At 34.4% G+C, this 21,538-nt stretch overlaps 4 gene segments (V, D, J or C); all 4 read right to left on the bottom strand.

The window, feature by feature from the left end:
• Nucleotides 1-1,509: 1,509 nt before the first annotated feature.
• On the bottom strand, nucleotides 1,510-3,471 carry LOC113046292 (T-cell receptor alpha chain V region RL-5-like). The segment is given in 3 exon segments: nucleotides 1,510-1,685; nucleotides 2,842-3,240; nucleotides 3,423-3,471. Coding segments are annotated over 3 exon segments (615 nt in total).
• Nucleotides 3,472-7,314: 3,843 nt separating this feature from the next.
• LOC113045449 (T cell receptor alpha variable 20-like) lies at nucleotides 7,315-8,009 on the bottom strand. The segment is given in 2 exon segments: nucleotides 7,315-7,810; nucleotides 7,952-8,009. Coding segments are annotated over 2 exon segments (453 nt in total).
• A 1,532-nt stretch (nucleotides 8,010-9,541) lies between these two features.
• Nucleotides 9,542-10,036, bottom strand: LOC113046293 (T cell receptor alpha variable 18-like). The segment is given in 2 exon segments: nucleotides 9,542-9,855; nucleotides 9,953-10,036. Coding segments are annotated over 2 exon segments (354 nt in total).
• A 10,534-nt stretch (nucleotides 10,037-20,570) lies between these two features.
• On the bottom strand, nucleotides 20,571-21,159 carry LOC113045450 (T cell receptor alpha variable 12-2-like). The segment is given in 2 exon segments: nucleotides 20,571-20,992; nucleotides 21,096-21,159. Coding segments are annotated over 2 exon segments (390 nt in total).
• Between the last annotated feature and the right edge of the window lie 379 nt (nucleotides 21,160-21,538).

Genomic DNA, 21,538 nt, shown 5'->3' on the forward strand with positions numbered 1-21,538 from the left:
TGTAGTTCTCTAAAAGAGATGGGTTGAGGTTGGGTTTCTTAAGTAGTGGAGTTATACGTGCCTGTCTAAATGATGAGGGAAAAACACCAGTGTGGAGGTAAGTGTTGATGATGTGAGTGAGTGCAGGAGAATTCAGGAGAAATGGCTTGAAGGAGACACTTCTGCCTCAGAGAGTGAAGAGAAGGATGTAAATGAGTGTAAGTTTACTGGTGATATGAGCTTGACTGATTGTGGTGTGGGAAATTGTGCACTAATGTGTTTAATTTTATTAATGAAAAATGTTGCAAAGTCGTCAGCTATTAGAGATGAAGCAGGAGGAGGAGGAGGAGGACAAAGAAGTGAGGAAAATGTTTTAAAAAGCATGCAAGAGTTAGATGAATTGTTAATTTTGTTATGGTAGTATGTCCTTTTAGCAGAGGAGACATTAGCAGAGAAAGAAGATAGGAGTGACTGATACACAATAAGATCAGTAGTATTTTTGGACTTGCGCCACACCCTTTCAGAAGCTCTAAGCTTAGAACGGTGTTCGCGTAGAACATCAGATAACCAAGGGGCAGAAGGGGTGTTACGGGCTGGCCTGGAAGATAAAGGGCAAACAGTGTCTAAACAAGATGTAAGAGTGGAGCAGAAAGTATCAGTAGCACTGTTAGCATCCAAAGATGCAAACAGTTTAGGGGAAGGAAGTGAAGATCATATAATAATGTTATATATGTTATAATTTAATGTTATATAAATGTTATATTATGTTAATATAAAGATGTTATATAATATACATTCTCAGAATGCAACAAATAGAATATGATCCAGATTATAATCCAGAAAAAAAAAAAAAAATATATATATATATATATATATATATATATATATATATATATATATATATATATATATATATATATATATATACATACATATATATATATATTTGAATTTTGTCACATGTTGCTTACTGACCTGCCTTTTCTATGCCCTGTCTCCCATTTTTATTGTGTCCACCTAAAAATGTTCAGTTTTTACTAAATAGTTACTGTACAATAATTAGAATCGTTAAAATCAATGAGCCAAATAAATTTACTGAACTGAGTTAATGATAAAACACTAAAATTACAGCACATCCAAAGGATTTTGGGTAATATTTCTGGCTGTGATAAATACTTAGATAATTGTAACACAATAAAATGAAAATAAAAATAAATAAACAACACATTTAAAAACAATAAAAACTTAGTAATCTTAAAAATATAATACAATGGCAATGCTATTATCTGAAATTACCTTATGTTGTCTTTAAGTATGAAAATGCTTACATATTTGTGCCATCTGTTGTGTATTGTCTCACCTCTACCTCTTTTTTTAAACCTTACATATTCAAAAAAATACATATATTATCCAACTTTTCACACAGGTGTTTCCACAACTGTAATACAATTTAATGAATTATAGATTGTGGGTTTGATAGGCTTGAGGTGTGTTTCTGATGTAGTCGATTGAAAGCAAGATTCATCTGGGTTACCAATATTTCCATATTAAATACTGAGGTTCTCCATTAAGATACTGTCTGTACCAGTAAAGTGTAACATATCTGCTGCTTGTATCATATGAGCAGCTCAGTGTCACAGAATCTCCTTCTGTACTGAGGACATTTTCACCCTTGTTTGGCCCAATCTCTTCTGCAGCCATCACACCTGCAAACATGAAAATAAATATTTGCTTATATTTTTAAAACCAAATCAATTAATTTCAGATCTCACATTACAATTAATTATCAAATTTTCTTAGCAATGGCATCAAAAGGTATTTTACCTGAAATCATGATTAATATCAGTAGCAAATGTCCATATTTTCTAAGTCAGATCTGTGGATCTGTGGCGTATATTGCCATCTAATGACAAAATAATTTCAACATTAAAAAAAGTTTTAATTTCTTAATTAGTAAGTTTATTTTAATGTATTAATAAAATTAATGAGAAGTCTGATTCAAACATGCAGTGTCTGAGTTGGGAATCTTATTCTCTTCATTGTTTTGTGATTCAGTCTAGAAAATGTAACAAGATCATATACAGTAGGATGAATGTGCATCAGTATCATGTGGATTTGCACCGTATCATATAGCTGAGCACTTCCTCTCTTTTTGTGTGAGTGTTGAGTGTGTTTCAGTCACTGTGGGCCTCAGAGCACAGTAGTACACAGCAGAGTCAGACACATGTAGGTTCTTGATCATCAGTGGAAATGATGTAGAGTTCATTGTTGCAGAAAATCTCTTCTTAAAATCCAGCTCAGTGCTGTATTGACTCAGAATTAATGTTGGTGATCTGTTTGGTAGTTGTTTGTACCAGAAAAGGTTTATGTTTGTACCAGTGGTGAAATAATTACACCTTACAATAACTTGATCTCTTTCACTTGCAGTCATTTCTCTTAAGGACTGTTCAACCCTATCCTGTCCTGAAGAGACTGAAAAAAATACACAGAAAAAGTAAATTATTAGCATTATTAGTAAACTAAGTGTAAATATTGTTTTTCTTTAAGTATGCAGAAACAGAAAAATATACTCACCATCATAATGTGCTATGAAGCACATAGAAATCAAAGCCCATCTAAACATAGTTGATCTATAAGGCAAGAGAACAGAAAAATCACTCCGCTTTCAAAAGCTCTTGTTTAAATGTCTGTATCATGTCACATGATATACTCATATATGAAGAGCAAGGCTGACTCCTTGTGGATGAAGTTTGTAATTGCTAAACATGAACACAGAATATTTTTGTCACCCTTCCTTTTATATTGTTTTATGTTGTGAATGACAATCTATAATGCTGTTTTCATTGAACAGAGGGGTGTCACCTACAGCATAGCAGATATGGAGGTAGGATATGTGTGATGTAGATGCAAAAGTGTGTATCAGGTTTTTGTACAGTGTTCTTGTGTTTCCTGTCAATGTGGGCTCCAGAGCGCAGTAGTACAGAGCAGAGTCTGATATAGATACAGAGGAGATCTCCAGATCCACATGGTTTTCTTTGTCTTTGGTGACTTTGGCAGTGAATCTGGAATCTACAATAGACTTCTGATCTTGTGTTGATCTGTCTGAGATGAACAAAATAAACTCAGGAGCTGATCCGGGATACTGACGGTACCAGTAGAGAGTTGATGCAGATGAATAACTGCAGGATAATGCAACACTTGAACCCTCCTCAGCAAACTCCAAAGTTTTGGTTGGTTTGATTTCATTTCCATGCGTTGCACCTGCAAAAATAGATCAAATCTTAAAGAATGTGTTTAAACTGCATCTATATTCAATTTAAATGTATCAGTATAGAATGCGATATACTACACAAAGAACACTTTATACTTAATTTTGAGAAGAGTTCGCAGTTCTGGCTGCTCAGAGTACTGTGATGCAAGACACAAAGCATTTCAGTACTTACATGCAAATGCAGAAATTAGAAGGACAGAACGGAGCATCATTGTGTGTGTTTCTTATTCTCTCTCTAACAGACTTGAAGTTAAAGATCACATCAGGTATCAGTGCTTTAAACCCCTCCTCTACCAGACGACTCTATGAGAAGGAAGATCAGATCTGTTTCATACACCACTAGACCATTTAAATACTATTAATATCCTATAGTACCCTCTTGTGGTAACTTACTACTGTAACTCATATATAATATAAATAATGTAAATCTTCAGAACACAACAAACAGAATATGAACTACACTGTTCCTCATAATTTTGTTGTTATAATACTTCAGATCTCATAAAAGTTAATGACATTCATTTTGCACAGCACTAACTAAATAATTTGATTTTGTTAAATTATATGCATATTACTGGGACAGAATTAAATACAGTAGCATGTGGATTTGCACCGTATCATATAGCTGAGCACTTCCTCTGTTCTTGTCTGAGTGTTGAGTGTGTTTCTGTCACTGTGGGCCTCAGAGCACAGTAGTACACAGCAGAGTCAGACACGTGTAGGTTCTTGATCATCAGTGGAAATGATGTAGAGTTAAATGTTGCAGAAAATCTGTTCTTAAAATCAGGCTCAGTGTTGTATTGACTCAGAATTAATGTTGGTGATCTGTTTGGAAACTGTTTGTACCAGAAAAGATAAGGAGTTCCAGAAGTAGTATAAGTACACATTAAAATAACTTGAGCGCCTTCATTTGCAGGCATTTCTCTTGAAGACTGTTCAACCCTGTCCTGTCCTGAGGACACTGAAAAAAACAAAAACAATATAAGTAATTTACATAAATGATTAGCATTAAATTGAAACATTTAGTAACATGGATGTAAGTAAAGCATTTTCTTTTAAAGTATACCGAAACAGAAACAAAAATTGCTTACCATAATAATGTGCTGTGAAGCACAGAGAAATCAAAGCCCATCTAAACATAGCAGATCTATGTGGTAAAAGAACAGAAGATTCACTCAACTCTGCTCTCAAAAAATCTGTGATTATCACACAGAACTCTTCTGTAATTAAAGGTATGAATGTCACATGTACCTATAAATGAAGAGAGCAAGTGCTGACCCCTTGTGGAAGAAGTTGGAAATGGCTAAACATTGGCTGCATCCGAAATCACATACTTCCCAACTTTATAGTAGGCAAAAGACAGTGTGTGGCAAATAAATTATGTCAGAATTCACAGTACTAATAAAAGAGTTTGCAAAATGTACCCTGATGCCCTTCTATTTCTCTCATTTTAATATCCCATGAAGCCATGGGAGTGGTTTTAGTGATGTCAGTGACAGAACGCAACTGATGCTGATGTGACAACAACAACATGGTAAACATAGTAGACTGATCGAGCATTTGTTTAAAAATATTCAATCTTTAATTTGTGGCCACCTTTTTGCTATAGATGACACCGCCTCTATAATTTCTTCAACAAAAAAACATGTGGTCATCACAACCCTTAAAAAAATAAACCATGCAATTGTATGGAAATAAAACTGCTTAATCTTCTTTGGCATGATTTCTGAATGCTTGTGACTATAAAATAAATCCCAAAACTGTATTAACAAACAGTAGGTAACTGTCTGAGCTGCAATTGTAATTTGTAAATAATAAAAAATATTTACTTTAATATTTTATTAAAGTAATTTTTTGACCCCTACAGTATGGGTGATTTTTTTTTTTTTTTTTTACTTCCATGATATTTGAGGGAGAGGGGCACAACAATACACTTCTGCTTTGGACACCCATTTGGCCAGCAGCGGCCCTGAAGTTAACACATAAGTATAATTTATCATACCACTTCTGCAATATGATTTACCCCATGCCAACAAAAACTCCACTCATATCTACACATATACTAACTACATGTAAGATCTTATGGAGGTTCACAGAAGATTATGAATAGCATTTTATGGTATAGACTTTATGTAAAATTTATATTTATAGAGATAATTATAATAATTACAAATTCTTAAATATATATATATATATGAGTAGTTTACAGCACTACATTTCCAATTTGTGGAATTGTGAAATGGATTAAACTTGGTTTAAAATGTTATTCCAATTCTGTGGAGCTTTATGGTTTAGTTCTGTGCACACTTTTTTAGAACAGAGAGTTAATGGGCCCTATTTTAACGATCTGAAACGCAAGTGTCAAAGCGCGAAGCGCAAGTAACTTTGTGGGCGGGTCTCGGCGCTGTTGCTATTTTCCCGGCGGGATAAATGGCTCTTGCGCCCGGCGCAAATCTAAAATGGGTTGGTCTGAAGTAGCTTCATTATTCATAGGTGTGGTTTGGGCGTAACGTGAAATAAACCAATCAGAGCGTCATCCAACATTCCCTTTAAAAGCAGGTGCGCAAGCTCCATTATGGATTGCTATTATTATGGCGTATTTACCAGGCGCACGCCAGGAGCGGTTCACAGCAGAGGAGACTGATGTTCTTGTAAGAGAAGTGAAAGACAGAGAAGTTGTGTTGTATGGGGATGGGAGAATAATTAGCCTGAATAATTTGTAAGCTAGATTTATGCCTATTTTTTTTCACATCTTCGTGTCACACCACAATGATTTCCGTCACCTCATGTGTTAATATTTTTTTAGTGTAACAATTTATGATTTTCAAAAATAACTGTTGCATCTGTGTAGATTATACGAGGAAAGTGTATGCGCGTTGTGCACGCCATACATTATGGTCAAGCATGCGCCCTTAAAATAGCAGAATGAACAACGCGCAACGCGCCACTGACTTTAGACTGGGTTTTTTCTGGTCAGTGGCGCAATTGTTTAATGGAACAGCAAAATAGCACCAGGGATTGTTTGCGCCGGAACACGCCTCCTTTTTTGCGCTGAACCGCCCAGGGAGCGCAAGTTCATTCACTAGTTTAGCGACGTGCTTCTGTGGAGGGAAAAGCGCGCTTTGCGCGGGTGCAAAATAGGAATGACACATGCGTCGGTGTACAAAGTCAATTGCGCTGGGTGCAAGATAGGGCCCCTTGTGTGAGTGTTGAGTGTGTTTCAGTCACTGTGGGCCTCAGAGCACAGTAGTACACAGCAGAGTCTGACAGATGTAGGTTCTTGATCATCAGTGGAAATGTTCTTGATATGGAGTCCAATGTTGCTGAAAATCTCTTTGTTAAATCAGGCAATACAACAGAGGTGTATTGATTCAAAATGAATGTCGGTGATCTGTTTGGTAGCTGTCTGTACCAAAAGAGGTAGTGAGTTGTGGAACTAGTTGTATAATTACACATCAAAATAACTTGATCTCCTTCACTTTTAGTCATTTCTCCTGAAGACTGATCAACACTGTCCTGTGCCCGGGACACTGGAAAAATAGACAGAAAAAAGTAAGTCATTAACATGAATTATTAGGAAAATATACTTAAAAATGTATTCACCTGAATGTAAGTATACTGATTTCTTATAATGTAGGCTTATACATTTGTACTTACCATCATAATGTGCTGTGAAACACAGGGAAATTAAAGCCCATCTAAACATAGTTGATCTATGAGCAAATATTCACTCAACTCTGCTCTGTGTTTATCTCATAGTGCTCTTCTTTAAATGTTTGTATCATGTCACATGATATACTCATACATGGAGAGAGCAAGGCTGACCCCTTGTGGAGGAAGTTTCTAATTGCTTAAAAACTGTTACTTTGTAAACAATTTTTCACAAAAGTAAAATTAGCCTGAATGTTTTTTTTTTTTTTTTTTTTTTTTTTTAACACATGCATAATCTTTCAATTGTAAAGCCATTTAGTTACTGGATATTGCAATGGTCATTATGTTCCTATTTTTATTTTTATTTTCTTCCTTGCGTTAAAGTAAATTATCTAAAGAAAGTATACCTTTTATATACAATGTATTGATCACATTTTGCATGTGAAAAGTTGATTTCTGTCATATTGTTTTATTCTTTTGTGAATTGGCAAAATGCTTAGATACCAGAGGGGTATTTATGTGTCACATTTCTCTCTGTCTGTTGAAGACTATTGTTACTTTTTAGAGTCAGGTTTTTGTACAGTGTTCTTGTGTTTCCTGTCACTGTGGGCTGCAGAGCACAGTAGTACAGAGCAGAGTCTGTTACAGCAGTAGAGGAGATGATTAGATCCACATGATTTTGTTCTTCTTTTCTATTATTAGTACTGAATCTTTGATCCACAGCAGATGTCTTAGGTTCTTTAACTCCATCTGAGATAAGCACAAGGAACTCAGGAGCTGATCCGGGATACTGACGGTACCAAAGTAAGGACCATGCAGATGAATAACTGCAGGATAAGGTAACGCTTGAACCCTCTGCGACAAACTCCTCTGTTTTTTCTGGTTTAATGGTATCTCCATTACTGACAACTGCAAGTAAATGTGAAATGTTAGGTTTGTCATTTTAGTCTGAAAGTTAACTTTAAGTGCACTTTTTATGTATTAAGTCCACAAATAATAAAACTATACCTAATTCTTCACTTTGATCATAAAGGTAATGATTTTACTTACATGCCAAAGCAGAGAGCAGAATAACTGAATGGAGTATCATTGGGTTTTTCTTACAGTCTCAGATTAAATGATCTTGTGTCAGTTTTAACAAACTATTGTCAGATATACAGCACTTTAAGCCCCTCCTTCCTCACCACATGGGAAAAAGCAAATGTATCTAAATTAACAATCCATGCTTGCAATAATATATTTAATTTTATATAGGAGGATTTATGCTTGTGTGAACTAGCTGATATGGGGTTGGATATGTGTGATGTGGATGCAATAATCGATTTTCTGTACTGTATTGTTGTATTTTCTGTCACTGTGGGCCTCAGAGCGCAGTACAGAGCAGAGTCTGATACAGCAGCAGAGAAGATGATCAGATCCACATGTTTGATTTCTTTTGTAGCTTTTGAATACATACGAAGATCAGGCTCAGATTTGGTTGAATATTCATTGAGAAGAAGTACAAATACCACTGAATAGAGTTAATGGTGACACCAGTGGCAGTGGTACTAGTTAAAAGACAGAGTCACATTTTCACCTTCAAAAACATGTTTTTCTAAAGTAAATGGTTGTATTGTGTCAGCTGATGAATTTTCTGTGAAAAAGAAAAAGGGATTCGGTTAATCAAGCAATAAAGTGATTAAACCATCTGTATATAAAATCACTTGTCATTTTTAGATTTATGTATTTCATTTGACTGAAATAATAATGATCTTTCCTTTTTAGTTCTTTTTCACTGCTGCTTGATCCAGTCGAGAGTTTACAGAGCTTGTAAACTGCAAATCCATTGGTTTTCTGTTGGTACCAGTAAAGATAAGGGTATTTGGTCACTGGTACTGTTAAGTGAAGTGAAGTTTGTCCATCTCATGTTCAGAAGCTGTTTGAACTCTTGTTGGCTGATTGACAGAATTTGTGTATTGCAGTCTGTCATGAGATATATACAGATGTATGTGTAAATAAATCAGTTTCTTCTGTAGAACACAAACGAAGGTTTTTAACTCAAACCACTGCAGTCTGTCAGTCATATAATGTAAGTGGATGAGAATCACAGCCTTGAGAGTAACAAAAAAATAAATTAAAAAAACATACACAAACGGTTGCTATAGAAACAAGACTACACATGGCTGATCTAGCCTAAAAATATATGCTTTTTAAAATCTATTTGAACAAAATAAACAACATTTATCAGACAGTTGTTGTCAGATTTTCAGTGGTCATTGAAAAGTGAGGGGGACATGTCCCCTGTCCCAAGTGGAAAGTACACCCCTGTATGCACTATATACCAACCCCCCATATGTGTGTGTGTGTGTATCTATACACGTTTCAACATTTACAATACTTAGTCAAACGTACAATTGCGGAATAGATTAACTTGATGCTGTAAAAATGGAGGAATCTAATGAAACATAAAGAAAGTATTGTAATGCTTCTTGTATATGTTTCAGGTTTACTTTTATGCATTAAACAGTCTGCTTCACAGGTGTGACCACATTTTATTATATTTTTTGCGATATAGATTGGGGTTTTGATTGTGGTTTTCACTAGTTTGGTTCAAAGTGAAAAGAGCTTCAGGTTTTTGTACGACATTCTTTATGTTTTGTATCACTGGGCTCCTACTAATAAAGCACAGTAATAATGAGCTGAATCTGACAGACGTACATCAGTTATAGAGAGTTCAGTGGATGTATTTGATGTAACAGACTGAAACCGAGCATCAGCGGTGTATGTGTTTTTCCAAGATCGAGCACCTCTGTATGTTAAAAACAAAGGTTCTCCATGCAGATATTGTCTGAACCAGAAAAGACGAACTTCATTTCTGGTTGTACTGTACGAGCAACTCAGCTTGACAGTTTCTGTTTCTTTTGTGATAACATTTTTCTCTTTATCTGGCTCAATACTGTCCCCGGACACCAAACCTGTGAACAAAAAGCAGAATACAAATCAAACACATTGTCAAAATTTTTTAATGATTTCAGGGCTTCACTGTTTCATTTACTCAAGAACGTACTGTACCTGTTCCCATAATAACAATGAGTAGAAAGCATCTGTCCATGTTGAATAAGATCAGCTCAGGTCTTTCTTGAGCCTGTCAATATTCTGCACTGTGTATGAGACACTGAAGGTCATAAAGACACACGGGAACTTCCTGCTCGCTGTCACATGATGCCGTTTGCTTTGAACAAACTATTCAAATGAGCACAAAGGGTCCATCTGTGAAATGTTTTTCTTCAGTAAACTTGACAATAAATTGTCATCTTTTCTGTCTTTCTAAGATTTACATACATAATTTAATATGTGTATGTCTGTTATAAATTGTTTATATTGTATCTTGTTTTTATTTTAGTATCATTTTATATACTGTATACTGCCTACATATATACTGGAACCTTGCAATTACAGCTTTTTTCCTCATGCATTGGGGGGGGGGGGGGTCTATGTGTGCATTTTCTCAGGAACATTTGACAACACTATAGCCCTGTGGTAGAAATGAGCTGACACGTCGTGATTTGCAATATATAGAATCCATTAAATCACTTGGGAAAAGTAGAGTGCATGCAAAGTGAAGGACAGAACTGTATGTTGTATCAACATCTTAATGTCAATTTGAGACTGTCTACATTATTGCTCACTCTCTCTGGTAAAGGGTTTTTGTAGAGAGCTGATGTGTTTCCTGTCACTGTGGGCCTCAGAGCACAGTAGTACAGAGCAGAGTCTGATACAGCAGCAGAGGAGATGATCAGATCCACATGCTTTTGTTCCCGGTTAGTGAGTTTAACTGAGAGTCTTGGATCTACATAAGACTTTTTTGTGTTTGATGAACCATCAAAGATGAGCACGAGATGTTCAGGAGCTGATCCAGGATACTGACGGTACCAGAATAGATAATCTGCAGAAGAATAACTACAGGATAATGTTACATTTGAACCCTCCTCAGCAGAAAGATCTGTTTCATCTGGTGTGATGATGTTTCCAGAGACAGCAGCTGAAAAAGAAGAGATACATTTTAATGACATATGTTTTAATTAAGTTAATCATTAAACATTTATAATTTTATATTAATATACATACATGCCAGACTATAGAAGAGAAAAACTGAAAATACATCCATTGTGCAGTGCAGTGTGTTCACTGGAAGACTGAATTGTTTCTACTCCAGTCTGATTTGATTAGATTGTGTCAGATCTGTGTAGACCCTCCTCTCTGTTTACATTTCACTCCTGGAGAACAGAAGAAAGATTCAGTAACAATCATTAATGTTTTCTCCTGATTTTCATAGATGCGTGTAATATATACTACAGCATAAATAAAAAAATGTATCTGTGATCATTGTTTTATTATTTGAGGTGAGCACATTAGTAAAGAGCTGAATGTGTGTGTGTGTTTTTTTAAAGAGTTGTCACATACAGTCTCATTATTTTAAGCATTTTATTATATATATATATATATATATATATATATATATACTTTTTTTGGTCGCTAGTTTATAGTTTGTAGAAGTCTGACAAAGGAAACATTTTAAGAGACATGTTGACTTATCTTCATAGATATGTAAGTATAATCTCAGAAATGTCCTCCTATAAATAGTTTTGACTTTTGTGTTGACACAACTTCTGGTATAGTTCTTTCTTTTTTAATACGTTGTAGTTCATATGAGAAGTACATTTTATTTCTATTTTTTACATATTTTGCGTTTGCTTATAAAATGTTATATTAGACAAAATAGATATTGCTCTAGTTTGGTAATTTGCCATGCACCTCAATGATGACTGATTGATTACAATATCATGTTTTTTGTGGGTGTTGAATGTGTTTTAGTCACTGTGGGCCTCAGATCACAACTCTCATATTCTCCAATCATTCTCAAATTAAAATTTAGAAAAATGTTTAAAATATACATACCCAAGGAATATGAAATAAAAAACCTGAAATATTTTTGCCAGTATATGGAAATACACTTGACTGAAACAATCTGTGATTCATTCTTTGAGTGAAAATGGAAGGGAGAATATTTTAACAGAACTTTCCAAAACTGTTTTCTTATTAGTGTATACTGTTGTCTGTGTTTCTGTTTGTACACTGTAAAAAGTTTAACTATTATTTACTCAATTTTTTTGGTGAAACATTTTTACACTCAAAAAAATTGAGTAAATTTTAAAGCTGTGAAATCAATGAAATATACTGTTTAAATTGAGTAATTGTCAGTAAAAAAATTAAGTAAATCTGAGTAACTGAATTACTTTATATGAGAAATAAAATTAATTGCATATAATCAAAATTATAAAACACCACAACTGTAATTCTATGTAAAATAAACAAAAAATATTGAGTAGATATAATTGAAATATTGGATGAAATTTTACCAAAAAAAATGTGCTACGTTTACTACATGTAAAAGTGAATTTAACTTAATATTGGACTATAAATTATCAAAATGCTGCATTCACTTTTTCTTTTTTTTTACACCATTTACCCTTTATAATTAATATAATAAAACCAAATAAAGAAAGAAACACATTTTTTATTGAACATTTATTTGTCAATTAAACATAAGACAAAGTCTAAAATCAACCTTTGAAACATTGTATCCATTTTAATATTCCAGTAGATTGCAAAAATTAAAAACTGTAAAGTAGCCATAAGGGAAATGATTAAACCTTATGAAACATTTCATCCATCTTAGTATTCAAGTAGATTACATGTAAAATACGATAGCCGTAAGAGAAATGACATCTTTGTTCCTGGTGCATACCAGCCATTTGCAGTCACACTCAACATTAAACCATAAAAAAATATAAAAGCAACACTTACATCAATATTAAAGGGATAGTTCACCCAAAAAGATGATGTTGTCATAATGTACTCGCCCCCCCGGATTGTCCCAAATCTGTACGAATTTCTTTCTTCTGTTGAATACAAAATATATTTTAATGAATGTTGGTTAACAGATAGTTGAAAGTTGCCATTGACTTCCATAATAGGAAAAAAAAAAAAAAAAGTATACTATGCAAAGTCAATTGCAACCTTTAACTGCGTTAACCAACACTCTTTAATACTTGGCTGAATGTCACGTCACTTCACTTAAAATATCTTTTGTGTTCAACAGAAGAAAGAAACTCGTACAGGTTTGGGACAAATTGAGGGAGAGTAAATTATGACAACATCATCTTTTGGGGTGAACTATCCCTTCAACAGAATTAATCAGATAACAGAAACACTTCCATCAGGAATACCCATTCTGTGGGATGACCATGAACCACTACTATGCAAGAAGATAATTTTTTAACCTCTGAACATTAACAGAGTTTTGGAGGATCCAGCTCAAGAAACAGTTTTTGGAACAACTCAAGTGAGTACAGGGTCCTTCTCAAAATATTAGCATATTGTGATTAAGTTCATTATTTTCTGTAATGTAATGATAAAAATTTAACTTTCATATATTCTAGATTCATTGCACACCAACTGAAATATTTCAGGTTTTTATTGTTTTAATACTGATGATTTTGGAATACAGCTCATGAAAACCCAAAATTCCTATCTCAAAAAATTAGCATATCATGAAAAGGTTCTATAAACGAGCTATTAACCTAATCATCTGAATCAACTAATTAACTCTAAACACCTGCAAAAGATTCCTGAGGCTTTTATAAACTCCCAGCCTGGTTCATTACTCAAAACGGCAATCATGGGTAAGACTGCCGACCTGACTGCTGTCCAGAAGGCCATCATTGACACCCTCAAGCGAGAGGGTAAGACACGGAAAGACATTTCTGAACGAATAGTCTGTTCCCAGAGTGCTGTATCAAGCCACCTCAGTGGGAAGTCTGTGGGAAGGAAAAAGTGTGGCAAAAAACGCTTCACAACGAGAAGAGGTGACCGGACCCCGAGGAAGATTGTGGACTGAGTCTGGAGTAGAAACATCCAGAGCCACCGTGCACAGGCGTGTGCAGGAAATGGGCTACAGAGAAGCAGCACTGGACTGTTGATCAGTGGTCCAAAGTACTTTTTTCGGATGAAAGCTAATTTTGCATGTCATTTGGAAATCAAAGTGCCAGAGTCTGGAGGAAGACTGGGGAGAAGGAAATGCCAAAATGCCTGAAGTCCAGTATCAAGTACCCACAGTCAGTGATGCTGGTGTTGGTCCACTGTGTTTTATCAAGGGCAGGGGTCAATGCAGCTAGTTATCAGGAGATTTGGGAAAACTTCATGTTTCCATCTGTTGAAAAGCTTTATGGAGATGAAGATTTCACTTTTCAGCACGACCTGGCACCTGCTCACACTGGTAAATGGTTTACGGACCATGGTATTACTGTGCTCAATTGGCCTGCCAACTCTCCTGACCTGAACCCCATAGAGAATCTGTGGGATATTGTGAAGAGAAAGTTAAGAGACGCAAGACAAAACACTCTGGATGAGCTTAAGGCCGCTATCGAAGCATCGTGGGCCTCCACAGGCTGATTGCCTCCATGCCACGCCGCATTGAAGCAGTCATTTCTGCAAAAGGATTCCCGACCAAGTATTGAGTGCATAACTGAACAATTATTTGAAGGTTGACTTTTTTGTATTAAAAACACTTTTATTGGTCAGATGAAATAAGCTATTTTTTTGAGATAGGAATTTATGGTTTTCATGAGCTGTATGCCAAAAGCATCAGTATTTAAACAATAAAAGACCTGAAATATTTCAGTTGGTGTGCAATGAATCTAAAATATATGAAAGTTTAATTTTTATCATTACATTATGGAAAATAATGAACTTTATCACAATATGCTAATTTTTGGAGAAGGACCTGTATTTGTGGGTCTTGGGATATCTCAAATCCAATGTGACTCCTGAAAGATGGCAGCAGGCTCTGCTGAGATTCCCAAGATTACGTCGCTGACTGCCCCATTATTGTTCTGAAGGATGTAGATTTTTATGACCTCCTCTGCCAACTCTGCGTGTACGAAGACGGGTAGATCAGCTGAACCCTACAGGCAAATTTTAAAGATAACTGGTTAGAGCTAACATTCAAAACTGAATGTTACAAGAAAGTGACAAATACACAAAACAAATAGCACCTGAAGAAGCAAACATTCTGTTGGACCGTATGATAGGTAAAATCTCAAACAAAGTTTACTAGGGGGAGGAGTTGCAAAAATTAACAGCATTCTTCTTAACAAGAGGACAGGTTAATTTTCTACATAGGGACATTTATTTTTAACAATAACCCTAAAAGAAAAATGAAAAGAGACCAACTGCGAGCTTCTATGCTGTAAATCAATGCTATAGGCTTTTATTGAGGTCTGCATTATTTCAACCAATTTCTTTATAAACATGTTTAATATTTAAGTAAAATGACTAATGGTTTTGAAACAAAAAAGCTTGTTTAATTGCACTACTTGAAAAAAATATGCATTGCATTAATCCTCACACTCAACCCTTAACCCTCTAAATAATTCTGTGGCTTAGTAAATATTACAGTAATATTTAACTTTATTAACTTAATAAAATCTCTGAATATAGTTCACTTGATTATACAAAAGATGGCTTTCCTGTAGCTCAAACAGTAGAGCGTCGGCGCTAGCAAAAATGTATTAAATTGTAAATGTGTACCTTGAAATGCAATGTAAGTTACTTTGGCTAAAAGTGTCTGCCAAATGCATAAATGTAAACATATTAACGGACTAAAAATACAACAGTTTATTTTATCTAAAATGTACAGTTATATTTTATTTTTTCCACTAAAACAATTTAGTATTAGACTAACAAATTGTTTATTTATAATACACATAATATATTTGTGAAATTTCTATCAATTTATTTAAGGATGGAAAATTAAACTGATCTGTTTCAGGGAACAAAAATATTACAAAAAATTTCAAATCAAAATGAATATATTTAAAAACACTCTTAAGAAATTTAGTAAGTTTACTCAATTAAAACAATGTACCCCTCCCCCAGCCTCCGCTGTCCTTCAATACCCACCAGGTCTGGATTTGTTACATTAAAAAGCTTACGGTTTTCAAACTTTTGACCGATATTGTATGTGATCTAGGTTTCAGTGCACTAGAATGATTTTACAATGGAGCAGGTCTTAAACTGTCCGACTCCCTATAGTGGGAGCTGATTAAAACGCACCAGTCTATGTTATGTCCACGCCATTTTAAATACTTTTGCATGGCGTATTTGTAGTGGTGATTTAAGAGCTCATACTTGAGTTCATGTAGTAATTATGATGTTTTACAACAACGTGACAGCTTTTGTCATTTGAAAGTTCATAAATGAAGTGTTCCCTTTTGACAAGCCACTGACCCCAAAGGGGAACCTGTACAAAATCGTTTTCCATTGGGCATGTATAGTTATAGTTGCTTGACCACAGTACACTTATCGTTATACTTTCAAATGGCGGTTGAAATAAACGGTGATCCAAATAGTACCAACGTTAACCCACTCCAAAAAAAAAAAAAAAAACTAACATACATATGGCTGCCCCACTAACTAACTTCGAAAACTACACTGTTATGTACACGTACACACGGTCAATGTTTAATCAACTTTTGAAAACATTTTTGCAAATATACATAGTTATAAAAGGACTACGTTACTTACAGGAAATTCGAGTAATGCTGTTCACGTCGTTGCTGAGAAAAGCAGTCCTTCAGTGACAGGTGCCTCTTGTTTGAGCCGCGAAACTTGTTAAACTTCTTAAGATAACGCAAAATACAAACACAATTGTTAGGAAATCCTTAATAATTAACTTCTGAATTAAACATTACAAACATAATTAGTATTAGCTGGCTAAATTACATAACGTACCACGAAATGAGAGGAGTGCGGGTCTTGCCGTTGCTGAGGAAAGCCGTCCTTCAGGTGACTTCGATTAAGCTACGAAACTTGTTGAATATGACGTAAAATACAAAGACAATTGTTAGAAAATGCTTAATAATTATTAACTTTTTAATAAAGTGTTACAAACGTAAGTAGGATTAGCTGACTAACCTTACTTACCAGGAGCTGTGAGGTGTATGGCCAGTCGACGTCGCTGCTGAGGAAAGCAGATTTTTTTTCCTGCGGAGCTGCACACGTGATCACTTTAGCCGCGAAATTTACTCAATTTATTTAAACTGTCATTTATTAAGCTGGAACTTTATTTAGGAAAATTGGTTGGAAATACTTAATAATTTTAGTTTCTAAAACAGATCAGTACAAGTAAATCTTGGTCGTCTTGGTAAGTATCCTACATCGGACATAGCCGTCTGAACGCAGGCCTATACTGTATCAGTGCACTGAATCAGTGCATTCTCTTAAAGTCACAAGTCTTTATATTAATCGAACAGCAACAACAAAGAAATCATTTACTGCTCTTGATTAAAAAGCTTTTGTAACTTTAATAAAGAATAATCAGTATCTTTAATCACTGTTTATTTTTTGTATTTTGTGTTTATTTTTCTTTATTGTATTTATTTGTGCTGTTAATAGCTGGATTGGTAACACTTACCATGAAGCCTGCATGTATAATATTCTTAAGAATATCCTTATAATGTATTATAAAAACGGGCTTTATAGAAAGTGTTACCGAATATTCTTACTTTTTTATTTTTATTTGAAAGTATAGTTTTTCTATATACATAGCACATACCGAACTCTGCCGAAACTGTGACTCTTTAACCGTGAAACAAACTGAACCTTGAAAAAGTTGAACCGTGCCACCCCTAATATAAATGCAAGATGTTGAAGTTTTCTGTGATTATACTACCCACTAACTGCAGAGGGAGTCTTGTACAAAATTTATTATCTATTTCTATATATAATACTGTTTTTGTGTGAGTGTTGAGTGTGTTTCAGTCACTGTGGGCTGCAGAGCACAGTAGTACACAGCAGAGTCAGACACACGTAGATTCTTGATTGTCAGTCGAATTGTGCTTGATTTGGAGTCCAATGTTGCTGAAAATCTCTCTTTAAATTCATCTTCAGTATTTCCTTTACCAACTGTAAATTCACTCAGAATGAATGTTGGTGATCTGTTTGGTAGCTGTTTGTACCAGTAGAGATATGCATTTGTAGTTGTGGCAGAATAATTGCACTGTAGAGTGACTGGATCTCCTTTAATTGCAGTCATTTCTCCTGAAGGCTGTTCTACTCTGTCTTGCCCCCAGCACACTGGAAAATAGATTGCAATTTACATACATTAAGTAACTAAAACGGCATCTGTAAAGTGTGATAAATTGTGATCTTTCTTACCAGAGTCCTGTGCTGAGAAGAAAAGCACAATAATCATCAGTTTTTCCATTGTTGAGATGAATGTTTTGATGGGTTTTCTAATGAATTTGTCTCTTTGTCTTTACTGTAGCTCTCTGTTTCCTCTGTGCTGCTCTTCTCTTGATATTTCAAGTCTTCAGGTCTTAATCCTCAGATGTTGATGTCACTACTGAGGGATGCTGCCCCCCAGTGCTTAATTTATGTATTTCTAATGATTCGTTTTAAATTTAAAGGCACAATATGTCATTTTTTGCTTATTCAAAAACTTTTTTTATTGCAAATTCAAAGATGACATTAATGAAATACAACTTTGCATACATTACACAGAATGTAACAACAATACATCCAAAGTCATCTGAACAAATGGAAGAAGAGAGAGAAAGAGAGAAAGAGAGAGAGATTGATGACTGACTGTTAAAAGGTCATAAAGAAAGGCAGGAACAGAACAAGTAAAGAAGAGAGGAATATATATATATATGCAGAAGCTGAGTTCGAGATTGAGAAAGTTGACGAATAAACGTATTATTACATTGTTTACTTAAAAGCGAAACACCTACCACATATAACTGTGAAAGTTGTTTTGTGCATAACTCATGGGTAAGCTTTCATTAGACATATTAATCAATCAGGAATTGCTTTTATAACAGCATTAAATTATTTAAACAGAACAAGACACTGATGGATATTAATAAAGCATTCATAAGATAAATTATATAAAATAATTAAGATTAAGATAATTGCATTAGACTTGATTCCATCTCTATAATCAGTAAGATCCAGAAAAAGTCAAGTATTACAGCTATTATGACAACCTTTTATTACGCCACAGTCGACCGCTTCTGCACCTTCCACTCATGAGCATGTGGGGGGGAAAGCAGCACTGTTTTATCATATATATGTTTGAAAGTTCTGTTATAATGCTACTCTGTGCGATCATCACCGGTCTATTAAAATGCACAACAAATTAAAGTGTCAATGGTGTTTCCATGTTTTCTACAAAACTGGAAATCCAAGGGTTATGACATTATTGGCAGGTGACACACTGATGCCACTAGTGTCACTAGACAGTCAGCAAAATATATAAAACTGTTCTGAGGTTTTTGGACATTTTAATCAAAATATCTTACATATTGTGCCTTTAACACATAGTCTAACAAAACTATTTATTGTTATTGAGGATCATTTTGGTCTGCACATCAGCTTATCATCTTCTCTGAAAATATATTTATTTTGGTGTGCAGCATATTGTAATATATGTTTCCATCTAAAGCTGTGAATTTAACATTTACAAAAAAAAAAATGGTATGTTGCTTTAATAATTTGCAAATAAAGCACTGTTTGCATCCCATGTGTTCAAGAGAACAAAATAATATTGGAAGCTGAAATTTTTTTCTTACATTGATGTTTGGGAACACATCTTGTGAGACAGTTGTGGGAGGTAATTTAAAATACTGAAATAGCATGTAAGCTTTTTTGTTGCATGTTGTTGTGAATTCAGCCATTTTCACATTATGTCTTAAAGGCAAAGTTACAGAAATACATTTTAATTATGCATATCTTTCTCTTTAATGTCTGTATCCTTCATTCAATTCTTAAAATTTGCAGGTCTTGTGTATTAAAGCTTCACTGTGAATCTAAGGGTTGCTGCTACCTTGGGGTCACATTTTCTCACTAAAATTCATGTCATTTAATAGATTTTGCAGTGTCTAAATTTTTGGGAAACTGAATACTGATTGTTTGTGCCCCAGAAGGACCCTCAGGTTCATCTGGTCTCTCCTACATAATCAGTTTTACAATGCAAGATTTGACTTTTCATACCACCAAAATCTATATTAATGTATAGTTTAAAGAAAAAAATTAATAAAATAGGTCACATTAATATAGATTTTGTCTGGTTCTTACCACAACCAACATGATGTATTTCTTATTATAAAATCTGTCATGGGTGGGGCCTAATTTTACACATTTTTATTTTGTACAAAGTAAACAATTGTTTAGTTTTTACAAAATTAAAATATGTAAAATTAGGTAATAAGATATGTATCATGTTGGTTGTGGTAAACAGAAAATTAAAACACCTACACAACAATAATAAATACACCATCTTAAAATAAATATAATACATACCATTATGATATAAGCTGAAATTTCCTGTATTTGTTATGTAGTCTGTAAGAGTCAAAATGCTTACAATTTTACTCTCACATTCTTTTACACAGATATTTCTGCATAATATATTAGTTTCTGTGTATAATAGACAGTGGGTTTGATGTGGTTCAGTTTCAAAACAAAGAATGAATTTTAGTTTTGTACAGCTTCACATATGTGGTTTCTTTTCTTTTCTTTTCTTTCTAAATGGAACCTAATTAAACATGGATATTTAAATGCAATTTACTAGATTTTGTTTCAGTGTCTGAGTTGATATTTTGGGAATGTGATTCTCTTGATTGTGATATGGTTATAGTTATGTCAGGTTTTTGTACAGTCTTCTTGTGTTTCCTGTCACTGTGGGCTGCAGAGCGCAGTAATACAGAGCAGAATCTGTTGTAGATACAAAGGAGATCTTCAGATCCACATGTTTTTCTTTATTGTCTTTGGTGACTTTAGCCTTGAATCTGGAATCTACATTAGACTCCTGATCGTCTTTTGCACTGCCTGAGATGAACACGATGAACTGAGGAGCTGATCCGGGATACTGACGGTACCAGTGAAGATTGTATGCAGATGAATAACTGCAGGATAGTGTAACACTTGAACCCTCCTCAGCAAACTCCAAAATTTTGGTAGGTTTAATTTCATTTCCATATGTTGCATCTGCAAGAATAGATCAAATATTTAGTGAACTGTGTATTGTAATATAAAGGAATACACTTTATACATAATTTAGATGCAAATCACTTAATACTTCAATACTTACATGCAAAGGCAGAAAGCAGAATGACAGAATGGAGCATCATTGTGTGTGTTTCTTATGCTCTCTCTAACAGAGGTTTAACAAGATCACATCAGGTATCAGTGCTTTAAACCCCTCCTCTTCCTGAGAACTCTTTGAGGATCAGATCTGTTTCACACACCACTGTGTCATTCAATTACTATGAATTTCCTATTGTACCCTCTTGTGGTTCCTTAATCTTTTGTATGATAGAAAACCTCAGATCTCAATATACAGAATATGATCTGGAATATTTCCTCAAACTTGTTTAACAGATTTAAATAAATTAAATAATGAACTTTAATAATATTTTATTAGAAAAGTTGTCACCCACTTTGCCATAAATTAAAAAAGGAGAATATTTTAACAGAAACTTCCAGAATTGTTTTCATCTTACTATATAGGCTGCGTTTCTCATTGTAGTTTCA

Source organism: Carassius auratus, chromosome 27, assembly GCF_003368295.1.
Source record: "Carassius auratus strain Wakin chromosome 27, ASM336829v1, whole genome shotgun sequence".
Lineage (NCBI taxonomy): Eukaryota > Metazoa > Chordata > Actinopteri > Cypriniformes > Cyprinidae > Carassius > Carassius auratus.